The 18,244-nt window shown below is 49.1% G+C and overlaps 1 protein-coding gene across 2 annotated transcripts in view; it reads right to left on the reverse strand.

Annotated features, from left to right (window-relative positions):
* Positions 1-18,244, reverse strand: part of LAMC1 (laminin subunit gamma 1) — a 60,358-nt gene that overhangs the window by 14,830 nt on the left and 27,284 nt on the right. For both annotated transcript variants that reach the window (XR_003572258.1, XM_027892884.1), the window contains exons 2-9: positions 8,193-8,497; positions 6,159-6,289; positions 4,627-4,793; positions 3,409-3,597; positions 1,392-1,509; positions 1,195-1,293; positions 952-1,088; positions 2-119 (exon numbers count right to left, since the gene is read on the reverse strand). Coding sequence is in view for 1 of the 2 variants with exons in the window: in XM_027892884.1 (XP_027748685.1) it covers positions 2-119; positions 952-1,088; positions 1,195-1,293; positions 1,392-1,509; positions 3,409-3,597; positions 4,627-4,793; positions 6,159-6,289; positions 8,193-8,497 (1,264 nt within the window). In the remaining variant the exon portion in view is untranslated. The remainder of the gene's footprint in view (position 1; positions 120-951; positions 1,089-1,194; positions 1,294-1,391; positions 1,510-3,408; positions 3,598-4,626; positions 4,794-6,158; positions 6,290-8,192; positions 8,498-18,244) is intronic.

The raw sequence follows: 18,244 nt of genomic DNA on the forward strand, positions 1-18,244 counted from the left end.
CGCAACGAAATACATGGGGAAGTAGGTGTCCGAGATCACCGAGACATCCCGGCTCTCCGCGCTCCACCGCAGCAACACTTCCGAGCCATCGCGCTGCTCAGCACGCCACTCGTCCTCTCCTGCAAGAGCACACGTGCCAGAATTAACACCCTCAGAAGACGTGGCTTCGCACACAACTTCTCACGTCGCACTGTTTGTATATTAGCGACTCCACAGCCTGTGCACGGGCACTGACAGGCTGCAGAGAGCAGTTGCGCAGAAGAACTTAGGTAACAAACATCACCTTTACTGTTTAAACCCCCAACCCCTGCGCTGACTTGAACCCTCTGAACTTTGAGCCCTATGACGACTTACTCGTTCAAAACCTTCTTTAGTTCTAAAGAGCTTAAACAGGGACGGAAAAACCTGCAGTCCCCTACGACTTGTTGAGAGTTGCAGCCTTTGTATGAACTGTTCTCCAGTGGAATTTTAATTAAAAAGATGTTCTTTTCAGACTACGCAGCATGAAAACACGCATACACAGGAAACTGGCTGCATGAGAAAAAAAGGTTTTTCCTGAGCTTACAGACTCACTGGAAACACGACTGTGTTTTATTCAGAGCCACTTAAACTCCAAATCTGAAGTGATTTTAATCCTGTCAATCAGAAACTCCTGATTTGGTTCTAAAACTGAGGAAATGCTCTCTTGCCAGCACACCTCTCAGGTTAGAAAAGCTTTGCATTTGCAATTCCCACTTGCACCTGCCTGGTGTACAATAACTGCCCAAAGCCAGAGCTGTGAGTTCGTACTAGCTGAACAAACAAGCTGCAGACATAGAAGCTCCAGCTTCCAAAGGAGGGATCCTGGACCTGCCTGCCCAAGATTCGAAAGGAAGGAGTTGTTTTTTTTTTTTAATAGCTTCTGACTTGAGTCCACAGCCCAACGAGAGGTACAAAGGAAGGCAATTTTACCGAACTGGAAGTCGGAGGTGATGCTGTAGATGCTGTAGCCCACAGCACTGGTGCAGACTGAAGAGTGTCCGAAACAGAAGCAGGGGGTACAGCCCCTCGGGTTGGAGGAATCCAGATGGAAAAATCCAGGTTTGCACCTGAAGACACGAAGGAAAGAGAACTCATTTCCCTGACGCTTAACCCCGGGTCACCTCTCGAATGTTTCTCATTCTTGACACGAGGCCCACGGGAGGAGCAGCTCACCTCTCGCAGTGGAAGCCTTCCACGTTGTCCCTGCACGCACAGCGCCCCGTCTCCACGTTGCATTCCCCTGTGCTGCCAGCTGGATTGCAGGAGCAGGGCCTGCCACAGTCAGGAGAGAGGACAACTCGTTCAGAGCCACACAGGGAAAGTTTTCCAAAGGGTGCAGCTTTACTTTAGAGAGCTGCAGTCCCCCCTACCTGCACCCAGCTTCGGAGAGGGAGTGGAAGCCCGGCTGGCAGCGGTCACACTTGTCCCCCATCACGCCGGGCTTGCAGCTGCACTGGCCGTAGCTGTCACACTGTGTGCTGAGGGAGCCTGTGGGGACAGCAGGGACACACACACACAGCTCTATCAGCCTCCAAGCTCTGAAACTTCACAAAAAGGGAGAAGAAAGTGGGAAGCACAGCTTCAAGCTGTGTGACAGCTTACCTAAAAGCTGCCCCTAGCTCACAGGGATTATTCCCCTGGTGCTGTAAGACAGATGACTTGTTATCTAGTTTTCCCAAACTATACTCAGCCTTTGATTCCTACCAACCAACCTTTCAATATATAATTTTAACTTCAAATCGCATCCTTGTCCTTATTCCTGCTTCATTAACACTCACCTTTGCATGCTTCTAATTCCGTGCCTGTTTTATCCTGCAACACACCATTTCCGACATTTTATTCCCTGAATTCCCCGTGTTCCCCCTAATCACCATCTCCCCTTTGCCAGGGGATATCCTGACCTCTCCCTGTCACGCTCCAAGTTCCTCCCTCAATTCCCAAGGAGGATTTAAAGACTAAATTGCCTCCTCAGAGCGAGGCTGCAATGTGCCACTATGAACTCTTAACAAACTCTTGAGCAAAACTCTTTATTTTTGGAAGGACACCTTCCTCAGTACTGCTCTGTCCAAGAGCACTTGCACAAAACGCAGGAGCAGGTTTCTTTAATCCACGGTGGACAAAATGCTTTCTCCTAAGCAGTCTTGGAGCTGTCAGCACTCCAGGAGTTAACTCCCAGGAGAAAAACGTTTTAATATACAGAAATAGTTGCTTGTTTCCACTTCAATCCACACCAGAAGATTACAGCAAAGTGAAGAGTTATAAGATGATTAGGCTGGACAGGATAGAAGAACTCACAAAACCTTTACCATATACAGCCAAGGTTCAAATCCCCTTTGCAGTCCCACTCAGGATTATTTAGGAAAAAACAGCACTCAGACAAAAAATAGCAATCTAAACATATCCAGGGGATTCAAATACACCCTGGGTGCCAATGTGCCACGGGATACAAGCTGATGGCTAAGTTATAAAGCCCTTTGAAAGCTGTCCCTAAAGACCTGAGAGGTCACCTCCCTGCATCTTCTCCACTGTCTCAGCTGACACCAACCCTCACCCATCTTTAAATAAAGTCTGACACGACCTGGAAGAGCAAATAGAAGAAGAAAGGGCCTTTATTGGTCAAAAATTTCACAACTGTACAACTCTCTGACCAAATTAGATAGGAGATGCACCCTGGCAGACCTCTCCCTGGCTGCTTTTAGGGCATGCTGCAAGCAATTACTTATTCCAGTTCCTCTATTTTGAAACCTCACATCATACCTTACTATGTGTTACCCTTTTCTCTCCTTCCCCCTTAATTACTGCGGGCTGGTGTAGTTATGGGATCATTCCTTACAGGTCAAGTGGTTCCCTTGACAACAAAAGATTTGTTCTCCTGCCAGAATTCCCCTCACCTTCTTTTATTTATTTTTTTTTTAAATAAAAAAAAGGAGTTTAACTACATATTTTGAGTTCACTTTGTTTTTATCTCATCCCCACCCCTTTTGTGTTTAATGTTTCACTGGTTTGTATTTATAGTGCCTGGACACTCAGCAGGAGAAAGTGATGCAGCAGCTAAAGTTCACTACAATTCCTCAGTATGAACAACTTCCCGAAATATCCACTCATATCATCTCGGTTATTAAGAATTTAAATGAGTTCTTTAGTACTGGGAGCGTCCACGGCAACACATACACAGTGGGGAAAAAAAAAACAAACAACCAAGCAAACCTTCAGAATACATCTGAAGGAGTTAAGTGCGTCAGGGGTGAAGCACCCAATCCGAGGACAGCTCAAACCAAAACTCAACGCGATAAAACATTTCACATGCAGAAGATAAAAAAATAAAATAAAGCAAGAAATAAGCAACTAAGGGTTTGTGCCTGGAGGGCTGCAGCAGGCAGGGCTTACCCACGGGGTTGCAGCTGCAGGGCTGGCAGCCCTCGTCGCTGCCCAGGCGGTAGAAGCCGTCCCTGCAGCGCTCGCAGTGCGGGCCGGCCGTGTTGTCGGCGCAGCCCGTGCAGTGGCCGCCGTGGCCCGTGGAGCGGTACAGCTCGGGGTCGAAGTAGCACTCCTGGGATCTCCCGCTGCAGTCACAAGCTGCAAAGACAAGGGGCCACCGGTAACTGACAGCGCAGAACCCTGCAAAGCTCAGTACTGAGAGGCAGAGGAGGTTTTAAACCATCCTGAGCCCCGAGGCGTTTGTGCAGCATGAAGGCTGAAAGGGAGAAGCGCCTTTTTGTGGTGGCTGGATGAGGCTGTGAGGATGAAACGCACCATTCTCATCTACATCCCCAAGAAAACCAGCGCTTCCTACTCCACTCCCTTGCACACCAGGCTGCAGCCTTGTACACCACCCTTTGCAGCCAAAACGCTGCCCTCCCACGCAGCAATACCAATCTCCATCATCCAAACAAGCATGAGAAGGTAACAGCGAGGCTACTCCAGGCTGTAAGGAGAGTCTCTCCCCTGGATTGCAAATCCCATCTGTCCAGGCAGCAGGACAACCCAGTTTCACCAGCCTGTTGAGGGGAAGACAAAGGTCCTGACCAGACAGCTGGGACTGATCAAGACACACAGAGGTCAGACAGGAAGAAAGCTTTTCTGTCTGAAAAAGCTTCCCCATAAAGTAAACTACCAGGAGCTGTGGTCTGGGACACAAACCCAAGCAAACTGGTGTTCCATGACAGAGAGCTGCATTTTCAGTCCAGAACTGCTGCAACAACCTCAAAATGGGACGAAACAGCTGACAACTAACAGTTAACAATTAACTGTAAGAAACATTAACCCAAGTACAAGGGTAAGTCAGCAGATGCTAAATGAGAAGCTTTCATAAGGGCAATTATACTCCAGCATCCTAAATACACACTTCTTTTCTGTGGGTGCCAGGAAGTACAAGACTCTACATTTTTGCAGCACACCTAAATGTCTCTCCCATCCTTCTCCAGAAGGGAGCTGCCCCTTTCCTAGGGATCCAGCAGAAAGCTCCTACAGGATAGGAACAGAACAACTAACAGTCCCATTGACTGACTGACGGCAACTGAGGTAACTGCAACCACACAGGGCCAGCCTCTGTCCCCCAGCAGAGGCAGAGGAGACAGCTGTCCCCTGAAGGGTGGCCACACGTACGCAGGCACTCGTTGGCACTCTCTGCTGTCGCTCTCCTCCAGGGACGGTCGTTGAAGAAGGGAAGGCACTTCTCACAGTCCACCCCAAAGGTGTTGTGCTTGCAGTTGCAGACCAGCTTCCCCAGCTCGTTCTTCACACACTCGCTGGCGTGCCCGTTGCATTTGCACCTGGTCAACGAGAGGCAAGGAACAGGTAATTAAACTCTTGGGGATCCAGGTGACTCACGGAGCCATCCCCCAAAACAGGGACCAGATCCGAAGGTCTGAGATGAGACACAAATCCAAAGGCAGAGGGTCACAGCAAAAGTGAGGGAGAACTCAAAACAAGGAGACTCCAGGGGGATCTTATGGAGGCCTTCCAATATCTAAAGGGGGGTTGCAAGATGGAGAGAGACTTTTAACCGGGTCCTGTAGTGATGGGACAAGTGGCAATAGTTTTAAACTGAAGGAGGGTGGGTTGAGATCAGACATAAGGAAGGAATGCTCTGCAATGAAGGTGATGAGGAGCTTCCAGAGAAACTGTGGCTGCCCCAGCCCTGGAAGTGCTCAAGGTCACGTTGGATGGGACTTGGGCTAGTGGAAGATGTCCCTCTCCAAAGTGGGGGCTGGATGGTCTCTGAAGGTCCCTTCCAAACCAAACCATTCTACAAAACAAAGAGGTGCAGAACACTTCAGATAGGCATTTAGGAGTGGGAGAAAGTTCACCAACTCCTTTGCAGTCTTTAGAGTGAGCTGAGTAGGAGAAGCAAAGGTTTGGTTGGCGTTTGGTTAATACATTTTGCACAGCTTCTCCCTGGTGAGAGCCCAGAACACGGCGTGCTCACTGGGTGTGGGCTATTGTGGTATCAGCAAGAAATTAAATAGCACAGAGGTGACTAACACAGAAGTCCAGGGACCTCCAAGACCGGTGGTACAGCCAGCACAAATCCCCACGTGGCCAAATCCCAGGCTCAGGACTGGTCTCTGCAAACAGTCCAAAACACTGCACTGGTCTCAGCTCTGTTTATTAAAACATTTTGTCATCAACTACTTGAGGTTTAAACATTCTGCAGTAGGCTTTGGCAAAAGGAACAGACAACCACAACCATGTCCTACAGTGCTCCAGATCTTCACAGGAGATAGTTCCCGAAACATATGTGAAGAAGAGACATTGAGATTTTCTACTTACTGTTTTTCTAGCTACAGATAAAGGCAGAGAACAATTAAAACCATATTTTAAAAGTTACACAAAGCACAGGGCAGGAAAAAAAATTCTTCTTCTGTTTTATATTTCTGTTACTATTTCCAACCTCCACCCTCCCAAATCACTTAATATTTCATCTAATGAAGGGAAAAAAATATTCAGTGTCTTGTCAGCCCTGAAATTACAGCCACAAAAGCTTATGCACAGTGTCTGCAAGCTACGTAAAATTCATTCTACTGCATTTTTGGTTTAGGACGGTCAGTAAAGATCAGAGCCTAATGATATCATGTGAGTATAACCAAAACCTGACCAAAAGCTTTAAGTAAGTACGAGTTTTATTGTCTACTCACCTACCACCCACAGCAAAGTCAGAAATTGCATAGTAGTAAGACTTGAGAACTTTTGGGTCATTGAAAACTTCATCTCCAAATGTGTTCAGACGGTTGAGGGTCACTCTAATATCTGTAGCCGTCACCCATTCCTAGAGCAGAGAGAAATCCCATCAGATGAAACATCCAACATCCCTCTGGAGAGCACAGCAGTGCTGTGTCATTAGCAGGTCTATTAAGGAATGCCATTCATCAATCAGCACGTTCCTTCCTCATCCTTTCCCCCTCTGCCCCTCGCAGCCTCACACGCCCCTGCCCCAGAGGCCTTACACCGTATCCTCTTGGTTCCAGTGAGTTTCCTGGCCCCCACTCCTCTCTGGATACCCTTTCCAGTGCCTCTCCACATCCTGACTGCTCTCAGCTGGGAAGCAGCGGGCAACCTCTCCAGCAAGAAGTGCAGCGCAGGTGATTATGCCAGCTTGCTAACTGCAGGGATCTGCCTGCCTGCAGAGCTCCTGCAAAGCTACGCAGCACCAAAGGGAAAAGCTTTAGGCTGCACTTGTCTGCAGACATGCTGCACCAGGCTGAAAGTCACAGACAGACAGATGGACAAGGCCGGGGGAGGCTGAGGAAGACAAACAGACAGGCAGATCTGACTCGCAGCACAAGAGTTTTTCATAATATTTACACAGCATCTTCAATGCACCGACCCGCCCTCCTCCAGCCACAGGTAGCAAACGCAGCCTTGCCCCCAAATTTCACATCAGCCCACGGCTATCATTGGCACCTCCCTGGTTTTATTACAGCTTTGCAGTGCCGTAAGAGAAGAACACAAGAAGAACACAACTGTACATACAGCTGTGCTGCAGCTGCACCGCTGCTCGGCCAGCCCGGGAAGATTGAGCGAGTTGCAAACGCTGCCCTACACACATGGAAATGCCAAGCACGAAAGACACGTTTACTTCAGTTCTGAAAAGCAACACCAGAGGTTTGTACATACTTTAGGAAACTGGCAGTCAGGTCTCTAGGCCTAAAACAGAGAAGTCTATCAGAAAATTATACGTGTGGCTGACTTGAAATCTCTGCGTTCACCGTAACGATAAGACGTGGTTTTCTGCAGGGGTTGGCTGCACCAACGAGGTGGCCAAACTGGTTCTTTTCCATTTCTCAAGTTCTTCCTTTCCCATTAATCTTTATTTCTGTTTGCAGAAACAAGACCCACCAGTTTCTGCTCTCCTGCCTAGGGATCAGAGAGGCGAGCCTCGAGCCTGCTGGGTGCTCACGTCTCAGTCTGTCCCCTGCTACTCTAAGAGGGAAGGGAAGTGATGCCAATGACAGCTCTGAAAGGAAGACAAGGAGCCCCAGTGGTGCAAACCCCACAGCTTTAGCTCCTTGTTGCAATTTAAGTTGGGAAATCACCAAGCAGAACACAGAAAGTGGCAAGTAAACCAGATAAACTGCTGCTCCAGTGTGCTCCTGACCACTGCCCAAACACCACTGTGAACAACAAAAAAACCCAACCAAACCCCTCTTGCCAAGCCACTTGTAAGAGAAAAACACTGTGGATAAAATCCATCTCCTCTGCTCCGACACACACGTAAGAGAACAGGTCAGGGGTTCCTGTAATGCTTTGTTTAGAAAAATCTCGTATTTCTAAATTTTTTTCTACTCAAACTATACACACAAGATGCCTCAAATATAAATTGAGCAGAGGCTTTAACCTTCCTCTGTCCTTGTATCTAGAGCAACAAATGTCCACAGGCAGAAATTTGCACCCATCCTCTGAAGACTTCCACGATGTCTAGTGACAAACCAACCTCAGTGCCATCAGCTTTGCTTTCTGTACCGAAAACAACAGAGCCGAGAGCTCAAAAGCGCCTCTTAGGAACGTCCATCCCAACCTACCTGTGCAAGGGCCTTTCATGATGAACAAGGGCTGCAGTGCAGCCCAGCCCAGCCCAGCAGGCACAAAGCCACCACCACCCATCCACAACCACCACACGTGAAAGTGCCCAGCTCAGCCCACCCCACCCTTCCTTAGCCCCGCTCACGCACCTGCAGCACAGGGCTGTTGTCGAAGTTGTAGGCACTGGGACGCCCCTCCAGCGTCGAGAAGGCCACGTTGCCCCCGGTGAGGGGGGAGATGTCGCTGAACTCGTCGGTGCAGAGCGCCTGCTGCTCGTCCTCGCCGGTGCGGATGAAGCCGCGGTTGACCTTGCGGTAGGTGCTCTCGCAGGAGCCGCTGTAGTACTGGTAGGGTACCCAGGGGCCGTCCTCCCGCGTGCGCTTGTAGATGGCAAAGCTCTCGGGCCGGCTCGTGTGGAACTTGAGGCGCACGTACGTGATGTCGAAGGCCTTCCCTGCGGGAGAGAGGGCACGGCCGTGAGAAAGGCTGGGGCTGGGAGAGAACGGGAGGAGCTGCACCGCAGTTCCCTCTTTGGGGAAACATCTCCCAGTGCTACCCAGGACGCCAGGAGTGCCTCTTCCAGTCCAGCACTGAACCGCCCAGCAGGGACAAGGTGAAGGAAGAGGAGGCAGAAGTTGAGAGATGACAGACTGATGTAGTCTGATGACAGACTACATCAAACCCCCAAACAGTTTGTGGGTGTCTAAGGCCAGGCCCCAAGTTAACATTTGATGGTGTTTGTTCCAAACACATGTATGAATGAAACAGTATTAACCAGAGAGGTAGAAGTCTGGCTTGTACCTCTGCTTCCTCCCTAAGCAGACAATATCTCAAACTCCTATTACTCACAGAGCCTTTCTTCCAGCGCTGAATTACTGAGTACACACCTCTTCCACTCACTGGAAAGCCAAAGCGAAGTTTAAATTTCCCAGACCGCATATTTCAAGTCACCAAGACACATTTTGGATCAGAGTGCAGTGATTTACAACCTAGCCACATTCCATGTTTGCTAGGAGGATAAACAAAAACCCACCTCCCTGCCCTCTATTCACCTCCTAACAGGTTTGTGGAGGACAGCACATTGTCCCCCCTCGTGGATTCTTCTCCAGAGACTTGAGCATTCAGCCACCTCCCTCCACCATTCCCCCTGGAGGAGGGGCACGTTCCCAGGAGGAGGAGGAGCACAGATGTGTGCCAGCTGTTCTTGCTCCACCTCTGCAAACAGGCTGTGTACCATCAGGACACCCCGGAGCACGTAGGGGGCTCGCTGAAACAACGTGAGGTTTGTTTGGAATAAAACCTCGGGTGTTTAGTCCCCGCCACGCTCTTTTATGCTCCCACCACTTCCAAGAAAAACACTGCTCTAAGCAGAACTTGAAGCCACCACTGGTTCCAAAACAACAGCCGCTAGAAGAGTCTCAGCTGATTGAGAAACAGTTTTTTTCAGCTTGTAGGAGTCACAAGGATTTAACCTCAACTTGTAAAATGAATGAACTCCACCATGTTAAATTTTAACTGGTTAGACTGGGCCCAGGCACGTCACACCCAGAGCCTGCCAGCCACCAGGAACCAAAGCAGCAGGAGAAGCACGGCAAAGGGTTCAGAAATCAACAGGCCAGGAAAAAAAAAAAAAAAATAAAGCAAAGATCAAGACACGCAGCACCTGAAAAACTACATGTCCCCAGGATAGGAAAAGACCCATCCTGTGTTTAGAGCCACCCACCAAGAGGTACTGTCTGTGTGTGAGATGCAGGACAGCTGGGGTGTTGGACAAATACAAACCCCCTAATATCTCCCCCAAAAAACCCTTTCCTTGTTTATGTCATGTGTGTGGTAACAGATGACCTAAGCACAAGACTGGAAGCCAGACCATTCACAATCTGTGGCTCTTGTTCGGTACTTGCTCACTGCTGGTTTGGGGTTGATTGTTTAATGAGATCTTCTCACATACAGAGGACAAGCAAGCAGCAATCACAGCATTAATGTCAAACTGGCACCTTCCACAAGGGCTGGAAACTCCAAGAGATCAACACTCAGAGAGAGAGCTGCTCACTGAAGGCAAAATATGTTTCAGGGACAGAAACTCACAACTGACAGAAGCAAAGAGGCTGGCCATGCACAAATATCTTCTTCAGGTCCACGAGAAAGGAATGCCAAACAAATCCACGATTTAATCCCCATTTTTTCCAGGTAAAGGTAAGGAACCCTAAAAGCAACTGCCTCGTCATTGTTCTGCAGGAAAACTCCAGGGTATGTATGTGTCAACCTGCAACTTTGCCAGCCTATCCCAGAACTTCACCAACACCTTGTATGGGCAGCAACTAAAAACCAGACCTACTATCACGGTTTTATTAACAGGAAAACTGTCAACAGCTTAATGAGAGAGTTTTCTTTGAACTCACACGCTAAAAATATAAGGCAAGCAAAATGTAAGGCTGAAAGTCTGCCCTGGTGGGATTTCCCTAGACAACTTCCACAATGAGTTAAAATACTGAAGACATCAGGCAAGAGCAGCCATTCCATGACTCAAGAAGGGGGAAAAAAAATAAGCCCAGAGTCAACACAATGAAGAACACTCCATTAAGCTGTGTCAGCTGAATTGTCAGGAATATCCTGCTCCTTTGACTTGGAGTGGTTAGTTTTCCTCCACTGGTACTGCATTCCTTTGATGTGAAGCAAAATCCCCCATGTGAAGGCTTCATCGAGATGGTTTTGGGGAGGAAATGTTTCAAAAGAATGCTGGGAATGAAGAGGGGGCCGGGGGCGTGCTCTCACTCACACAGAGCTTTCAGCTTTTGCCTCCAGGCTGGGTCACAGCCTGCATGTCCCGGAAAAGAACTCTTTTTTTTTTTTTTTCCGCTCCACTATAACTGGATTATGATCCCTGTTCCTGGGCAAGGTCTTCCACAGCTCCTCGCAAAAAATCCCAGCTCAGCTAGAGGCCCAGCACATGCCAACTGCACTCTGGGCAGCATGAAAACACATTCCACAGAAACCCCTTGTGCTGAACGGTGAAGGACCCTCCCTTTTTCACCTCCAGTTTTACACGCCAGGCCAAGGCAAACACGTTCAAAATCCCCCACCCCGACCGAGCAATCCAGGTGATAAAGACATTTATATGGCAGCTGGGAACGTAACTCCTTGGGAAGTGCAGTTAATGGCACGAAAGAGGAATGCAGTTAATGCACAGACAGCGGCTGTGTGCTGTGGAAAGAAATAAACGCGTTTCCCCACCGTTCACAAAACCTTTGCTGAGCAGCCTGGCAGCTCTTCGAGGTTCCAGAGCCTTTTTCTAGCAAAGATAAGCAGCCCGGGTTGCTTTCAAGTCTTTCGGGGCTGAATAAACATTCCCAGCTATTACGGTGAGAAATGGTGACAGCAATAAGCAGGTGAAAGGCACTTTTAAACACTTCATTTAAAAGACAAAAAGTCACTGTTCTCCTGTTCCTAGAAGCTGGTCATTATTTTGATCTCGGTTTGGTTCTGAAGTGTCTGATAGCGTCAAATTTCAGATAATGTTTCCTTCTGTGTACTGAGAAGTGGCAGATCTGTTTTACAGGAAGAACTCCACATGCTGGAATCAGTAACCATAAGCACAACCTGACTTGTCTTTAAAGCACCCAGAGCTCAAAATCATGAGCTGTGCTGTTTAAAACTGCATCTTTTCCAAGGCATGAAGCTGCCCACCAGCCAAGTGACAAGGTGACAAGATAACCAGCCCCTTCTGACAATTCAGGCTGAAGTGGAAAACCTTTCATGTCTTTCTCTACAATAAGCAAGCACATCTACAAGCCTTCCAGGCAGTATTGCAATTATGGATTCAACAGAGCAAGTCCTGGCTGCCTGGAGGGGCAGCAGCAGTGGCTTTGAAAACATTCAGAGTTGTTTGATTTCAGGGGATGCTTCCACCCCAACAACCTGCTCAGATGCTGCCACCAGCAATCACAGCCCTTCCTCAGCAGGGTTATCGCCTAATTGTGTATCCCAAGGTCCACCAGAAAACGCGCCACGCTGAAAACCCATAAAGATAGACTGGAAAAAATGTAAGCAAATGCCATTTAGATCTTTACAAACTCCTCCCTTTCCCCCCCCCCAAGTTAGGAATTCGTCCCTACAGACAAAAGGTATCCTTGTATTCAGGCCCCTCAGAACGGATGGATAATTTACATCAGGAAAACTGTCCTGCCAGCTGGCACCATGACTACAAGTGGTGAATTGTGAGCAGATGCCTGGGTGAGATAAGCCCAGACGACACTCCTCTCCTTCCCTGTCTGTCCACTCAACTCCCTGCACGTGGGAAGAATCCACACTACCCCTCCTGCATTCCCTGCAGCCCCTCCAGGGATCCTCCCAGCAGTGAGCCTGAAAATAGAGCCACTGAGTTCAGCTGCCCAGGGAAAAACTTTAACCCACCTGAGAAGACTGAACTGGGCAGCAAACCAAGCCTCTGCAGACTTGTTTTCAGCAAAATCCACTGAGCAGCAATGAAATGGTTTCCCCTCTGGTTGGCTGCTGTTTCAGGGCAGGTTTTTCATGCAGGTACCTACTGACAACCCACGCCTTAGCAAAGGTTCAAAGCACTGAAACAAAATAATGCCTACTTAGTGCCTTCTGGCTGGACTTCATTTCCATTTCGCAGTGACAGGTCAGGGAGCAATCAAACACCACTGGCATCTCCTTCTGCTCATCAGACCAGTTTCCCTGTCACTCCCAGGAGGAGATGCCACCTTTCCCAGACTGAAAGGTGCCCGTGCCATTTGCCCTTTCTCCTGTCTCAACTCTACCCCTTCCTGAACCATCAGCCCCTCCCACCACACAGCTATAAGCAGACTGATGCTTCAAGACACTCATCTGTTCCAGCATGCAGATGGGCAACAAGAGCAGGACAGTTTATAAGGAGTGAAGGAGAGTGAGAAACACCCTAAGAAACTTGCTCTTTTGGAATGAAGCAGTTTCATTAAACAACAACAGCCCAGCACCTGCAAGACGTGTAAGCCCGAAGTTATGTCGCTTGCATCACATGTGCACGAGAAAAAGCCAAACTTATGACTGAAAGCAGGACATTTCTGTAGCTCTGGAGCAAATGTCCTTTGCAGCTACTCCCCAGCTTTTCTGAGAACATTTGTGGAGGAGGAGGAGGATGGTATTGCACAAGCAAATGGAATATCCAGCATCTGAAGAAAGAAAATGAAGGATTTTGACTTCCTGATGAACTCCACTGGGGAAATAACTCCCCACACAGGAGCACGGATGACAGCTCTCAAGTGCCAAGTGTTGGCCCTCAGAGGAACACAAACCAGGAATAATAAACCTTAGGTTTATTTTCTTGCTCTCACATGAAGAGCCTGAAGATTTATGCGCATGTATGACGAACAAGAAAGGCCTGAAGGATTTGAACAGCCTTCTCTTAAGCCACGCTCCACCAAAACAAAGATTCTGGCTTGGGGTGCCTGGGTTTTAAAAGTGCCTGTCAGAGATATAAACATGGGTTGCTTTTTCCTGGGAGCCCTAAGACGGGGACAGAGGAAGGAAACGTGTTTGGGACACTGGGGGAATGAGCACAGCTTTGAGAGTGCTGGAACGAAGGTGAACTCCCACCACCCCATTAGATCATGCATTCTTGCAAACAAAGGCACCATTGACTCCTGTACGTGGGCGGCTCTGGACAGCAAAAGGTTGCCCAGTAAATTATTGCATGATAATCCAACATTGATAAGTCATCGAGGCTGCTTGTTTTAGTCATGTTTCCAAAGGCGGGGGAGGAGGAGAAACTTATTTCCCCCTGCACGGGCTGAAGGCAGCCTCGTAAAAAAATGCCCTTTTTTTTTTTTTTCCACTGGATTGCTTTTAAGACACTGTAAAAGTCAGAAAACCTTATCCAATAATTCAGTACAGCTTGCTGCCGTATTTGTACAGCTTTGATGCAAAGACGTTAAGTCTGTTTCCCAAAAACAGCCAGCTGTGTTTATTCACTGGGGAGTGGAAAGATCCCATGTCCAGCACAAAAGTCCTATCTGAACAGGAAGCCTCCAAGTCCTTTTTCAGCACAAACGATAAAAGCTTGTCTGAAAAAGGCACTTTTTACACTTGGCAAGCGCAGCCAGATCTTGGATGACCAAGGACACCACGGGCCATTTTGGGGAGGGCTCCATTCACATTTCTGGACTGCAAAGCTGCCTCCTGCCACCGGTGTCGGCACCAAGATGAGCTGGATTGGGGGTTACAGTGGGTTGGGATCCTTGGAAAATTCATCTGCTTGTAGCAAAGGGCCTGAAGTTGCTGCATGACCCTACGCTGCAGGCGTGGGTGAAACCAGGTCCCTCCCCCAACTGAAGGAGCACAGGAAAGTCGGGCTTTACTCTCCAAAAATAGAGCTTTAACCAGAGAGGCAAGGAAAAAAAAAAAAAAAAAAAAAAAAAAAAAAAAAAAAAAAAAGATCAAAATAGTTTACTTATGTAGAAAAGACAAAAAGGTTGTCTTTTGCCCCTTATTCAAAGGAGATTCACCAGAAAGCTTTCCATCAAACTGGACATTTCCCAACCTTGGCAACACAGAAAGGCATCCCTCATAAACATTTCTTGTGTAAGACCACATATCCACAGAAAGTAACAAACCTCATCCACCTTCCAGTCGTTCTCACAGTATTCAGCTTAAACAGTGAATCCTATTTGGATCATTTCCCCTGGGAAATTTGAATCTGACAGTAGGAGGGACTATTCCTGATGTTCACCTCCAACTCTACCTTTTCAGAGGTGACTTTTCCCCTGCTGAAAGGCAGCACTTTCCCCACTCACCACCCCCCACACACACACGTGCTCGTACCCTGCAAGAGCTCCAACACCTGGCTTTGCTCCTATCTCAATTAGATATCAAAAACATACAGCTCAAATTGCTGAGCCTAATTAAGGACAAATTAAGTGACAGGTCTATACACAACGAGTGCCCTGAGCAGCAGCAAGTTCAGCAGCTCTGGGAGCAAGACGACCTTCCAGAGCAGCTCCAGCACCGCTGGCTGTACAGAGGCCAGAAACGTTCCCTGCACAAAACACTGAAAACTCTGGAATTCTGATGGTTTAATCTCTTTCCAGCCCTTCCACATCCCACTCACCCGTCCCAGATTTTTTTCAGACACAGGCCATAATTAACACCACTGTTGCCTGGCCCACTGCAGACTGGACAGCTTTCTTTCCTCGAGTGTTTAAGTTTTGCCTTCTTCAGTAAACATTTAACAGCACTAACTTCAAGCACAGTCGAAGCACAGTGGTGAATGCTGCACAGTTTGCATGACTCCCTTCTGCCCATCTGCCCCTCCTCCCAGGAGGCCCCGGTGATGGATTTTAAGCAGCAGCTGACAAGCCCTCGCACTATCTCTTAATGCATTTTCAGTCAATTACAGGCTTACGCACAAGCTACCACTATTTATGAAACACAAATTGCAGCAATATCCATACGGCCGACTTTCAACCACCCACCCACACGACAGTTTTTACTTTCTCAGTCTATTAAGCCGGGGAAGGAATTGGGATAAACAGCGCTCAACAAAACCACTGCTGGAGCGAGGCCACTTCCAAAACAAAGCTTGCCACTGAGTTATGTTTCAAAATATGTTTTGGAAAGTCAGAAGCAAAGCTCTTCCAAATTTTTCCTGAAGCAGAGAAGGAATTGCGCTCCAGCTCCTGACTCACAAGTAACAGCCAGCGTGTGCCTTCAACTCCGCCTCTGGAGAATAATCCACACTGCCAACACTGGTGGAAGTAACAAAGGTGCATTAAACACACAGTCAAGGGTGAGCTCGTGTTCATCCACACGTCCTGTCTGGACATACACGAAGGGCAGAGCACTGCTACATGCAGTGGCTGTTTTTAAGAAAAGAATTCAGCAGAGAACTCTGTGTCCTCAAGAAGCATGGCTCAGCACGGAGCAACAGGAGCGACTCCCTAAGATTATTCTGGAATGCCATGAACAAGGAAAACGAAATCAGATGCTCCCCACTGGCCCTTCAAAGGTAATACTAATCCCAGGTTTCTCAGTACTTCCAGCTGCAAAATCTGAAGCTCTTGGACAGATTAGAACAGAGCCAAATCTGCTTCGCATCAGGCTCCGAAACACCTCAGTGTATCCACACCAAACCTACACTTGGGAAGTCACCTGCAGATCAAAACTCCTTCCACCCAGGAAGGTTGCCCTTCAGGAGCAGAGAAACTAGGAAAAAGCAAAAAAATAGGTACATGGACAGATTTTCCACACAATTCTGTGTAAGAGGAAGGTGTCCAGACTGAGACAGCGTTACTGTGCTGCTCCTTTGTAAAGGAAGGATTGAGAAGAAGGTACCAACGGAGTCGCTGCCCCACTTCGGTGGGACCAAACACCACCTGAGACAGCAGTGACATCAAAAGAGTTTCCTGCAAAACACATTTTCCTACAACAGCCCCAGCAGATACAAAATTTAATATTCATGCATTTAAAAGACCTTCCACAGAAATTCCTGATTTGTTGAGCTTATGTGGTGCTCTTGAAACACAGGCCATCCAGCGGGGCACGGAGCTGAATGTCAGCACCTGCTTCCCAGCAGCAGGAATGCAACAGAACCCTGGTAATTCCAGAGGTGCAATTAATCCACCCTGTTAGCAGCAGAGCAGCGAGGCAGCTGTGCTGTGGAGAACAGGCTGAGCAGCCTGCAGGAGGCTGCACAAATAAACACGTTTCAGCCCCAGGTGGCTCAGAGCCTCCCAGCAAGAGCCCAAGGAGCATCGTGCACAGGGGGAAGACAAAGCTCCCGTCCCCAAGGGCCACGTGCCACGAGCTGTCAGACCACACCACATCCTCCTCCCCACTCACACAGGTGCTTCAGCAGTGCAGGGACAGCTCGGCATTTCCCCAGCACTGCCTACAAAGAGAGTGAAACTGCACAGAAGGCAAGTTTAATCATCTGCCCTGAACACCAAACGGTGAGATCTCCTTCGTGCACCCTACAAGAAAGAAGGTATTTTTCTCAGGAGAGAAACTTAAATATTCATTTTCTGATCAGTACTGCTAAGGCAGTGACATTCCTTTTAAAATGCTGAATCCCTAGTTGAAGAAAAAAACACACCTTTTTTTTTTTTTTCAATTTGGATGACAAGTCTCATAACTCAATCAGTAATATATTAACTACTACACACTAAAACTTCAAGTAATTTACTGCCCATCAGTGGCAGCCCACAACACAGGGCTGAGATAATTAGTCTTTCCTGTGCCTTCAGAGTCCTTAGTTTGTATCTTGACACTTTTGATAGCAATTTGGGGGGGGGGGGGGGGGGGGGGGGGGGGGGGGGGAGGAGAAAGGGGAAGGAACAGCCACTTCAACCCATCGGTGAAGCCACTGCCTTTGTGACATCCCAAAATACAACACTCAAGGCAGGCTTTGTTTTCACTAAACCCTCGTATTTTGGCTTCTCAGCTCAGAAGCCGCAGGACGGCTCATTCCCCGAGGAAGGGGGAGCTCCCCACGAGCCCCCGCACGGAACGGGCACCGAGCGCTCCCCAGCGAGCCCGGGGAGCCGAGCCGAGCCCCTCCCGCCGGACCCCGCACAGCTCCGGGTCCCGCCGGTCCCACCGCATCCTCCGGGAACACCGGGAGAAACCGGGATGGGGGGGGGGGGGGGGAACCCGGACTGGAGTCCGGCCAGAATATGGGATGGGGGAAAACCCGGACTGGATTTCGGCCGGAGTGCGGAATGGGGGAAAACCCGGACGGGATTTTTTCCCGGCGCCGCCCTGCCCCTCAGTCTGAGAGCGCCAACACCAAAGACGGCGCTGCCGTGACCGGAATGTGTCGAGAGCCGCACCAAAGATGGCGGCGCGGGCCCTCCCCCAACCCCATCCGCCTCAGAGAGGCGTCCCTCCTGTTCCCTCACCTCCGCCCCGTCCCCGAGCCCACCCGCCCTCACAGCCCCTCTCGCCTCAGAGAGGTGTCCCTCCTGTTCCCTCACCTCCGCCCCGTCCCCGAGCCCACCCGCCCTCACAGCCCCTCTCGCCTCAGAGAGGTGTCCCTCCTGTTCCCTCACCTCTGCCCCGTCCCTGAGCCCACCCGCCCTCACAGCCCCTCTCGCCGCGGTGGGGACCAGGCGGGGCGGGGGCGGCGGTTTAACCACTTCCCAGTAACCTCCTGATACCAAATGAGCACATCAGTCCTTATCCTAAAAGCAATTAACAGGGCCAG

This window comes from Empidonax traillii, unplaced genomic scaffold (genome assembly GCF_003031625.1).
Source record: "Empidonax traillii isolate 1590-97213 ecotype Southwest subspecies unplaced genomic scaffold, ASM303162v1 scaffold372:size565953, whole genome shotgun sequence".
Taxonomy (NCBI): Eukaryota; Metazoa; Chordata; class Aves; order Passeriformes; family Tyrannidae; genus Empidonax; species Empidonax traillii.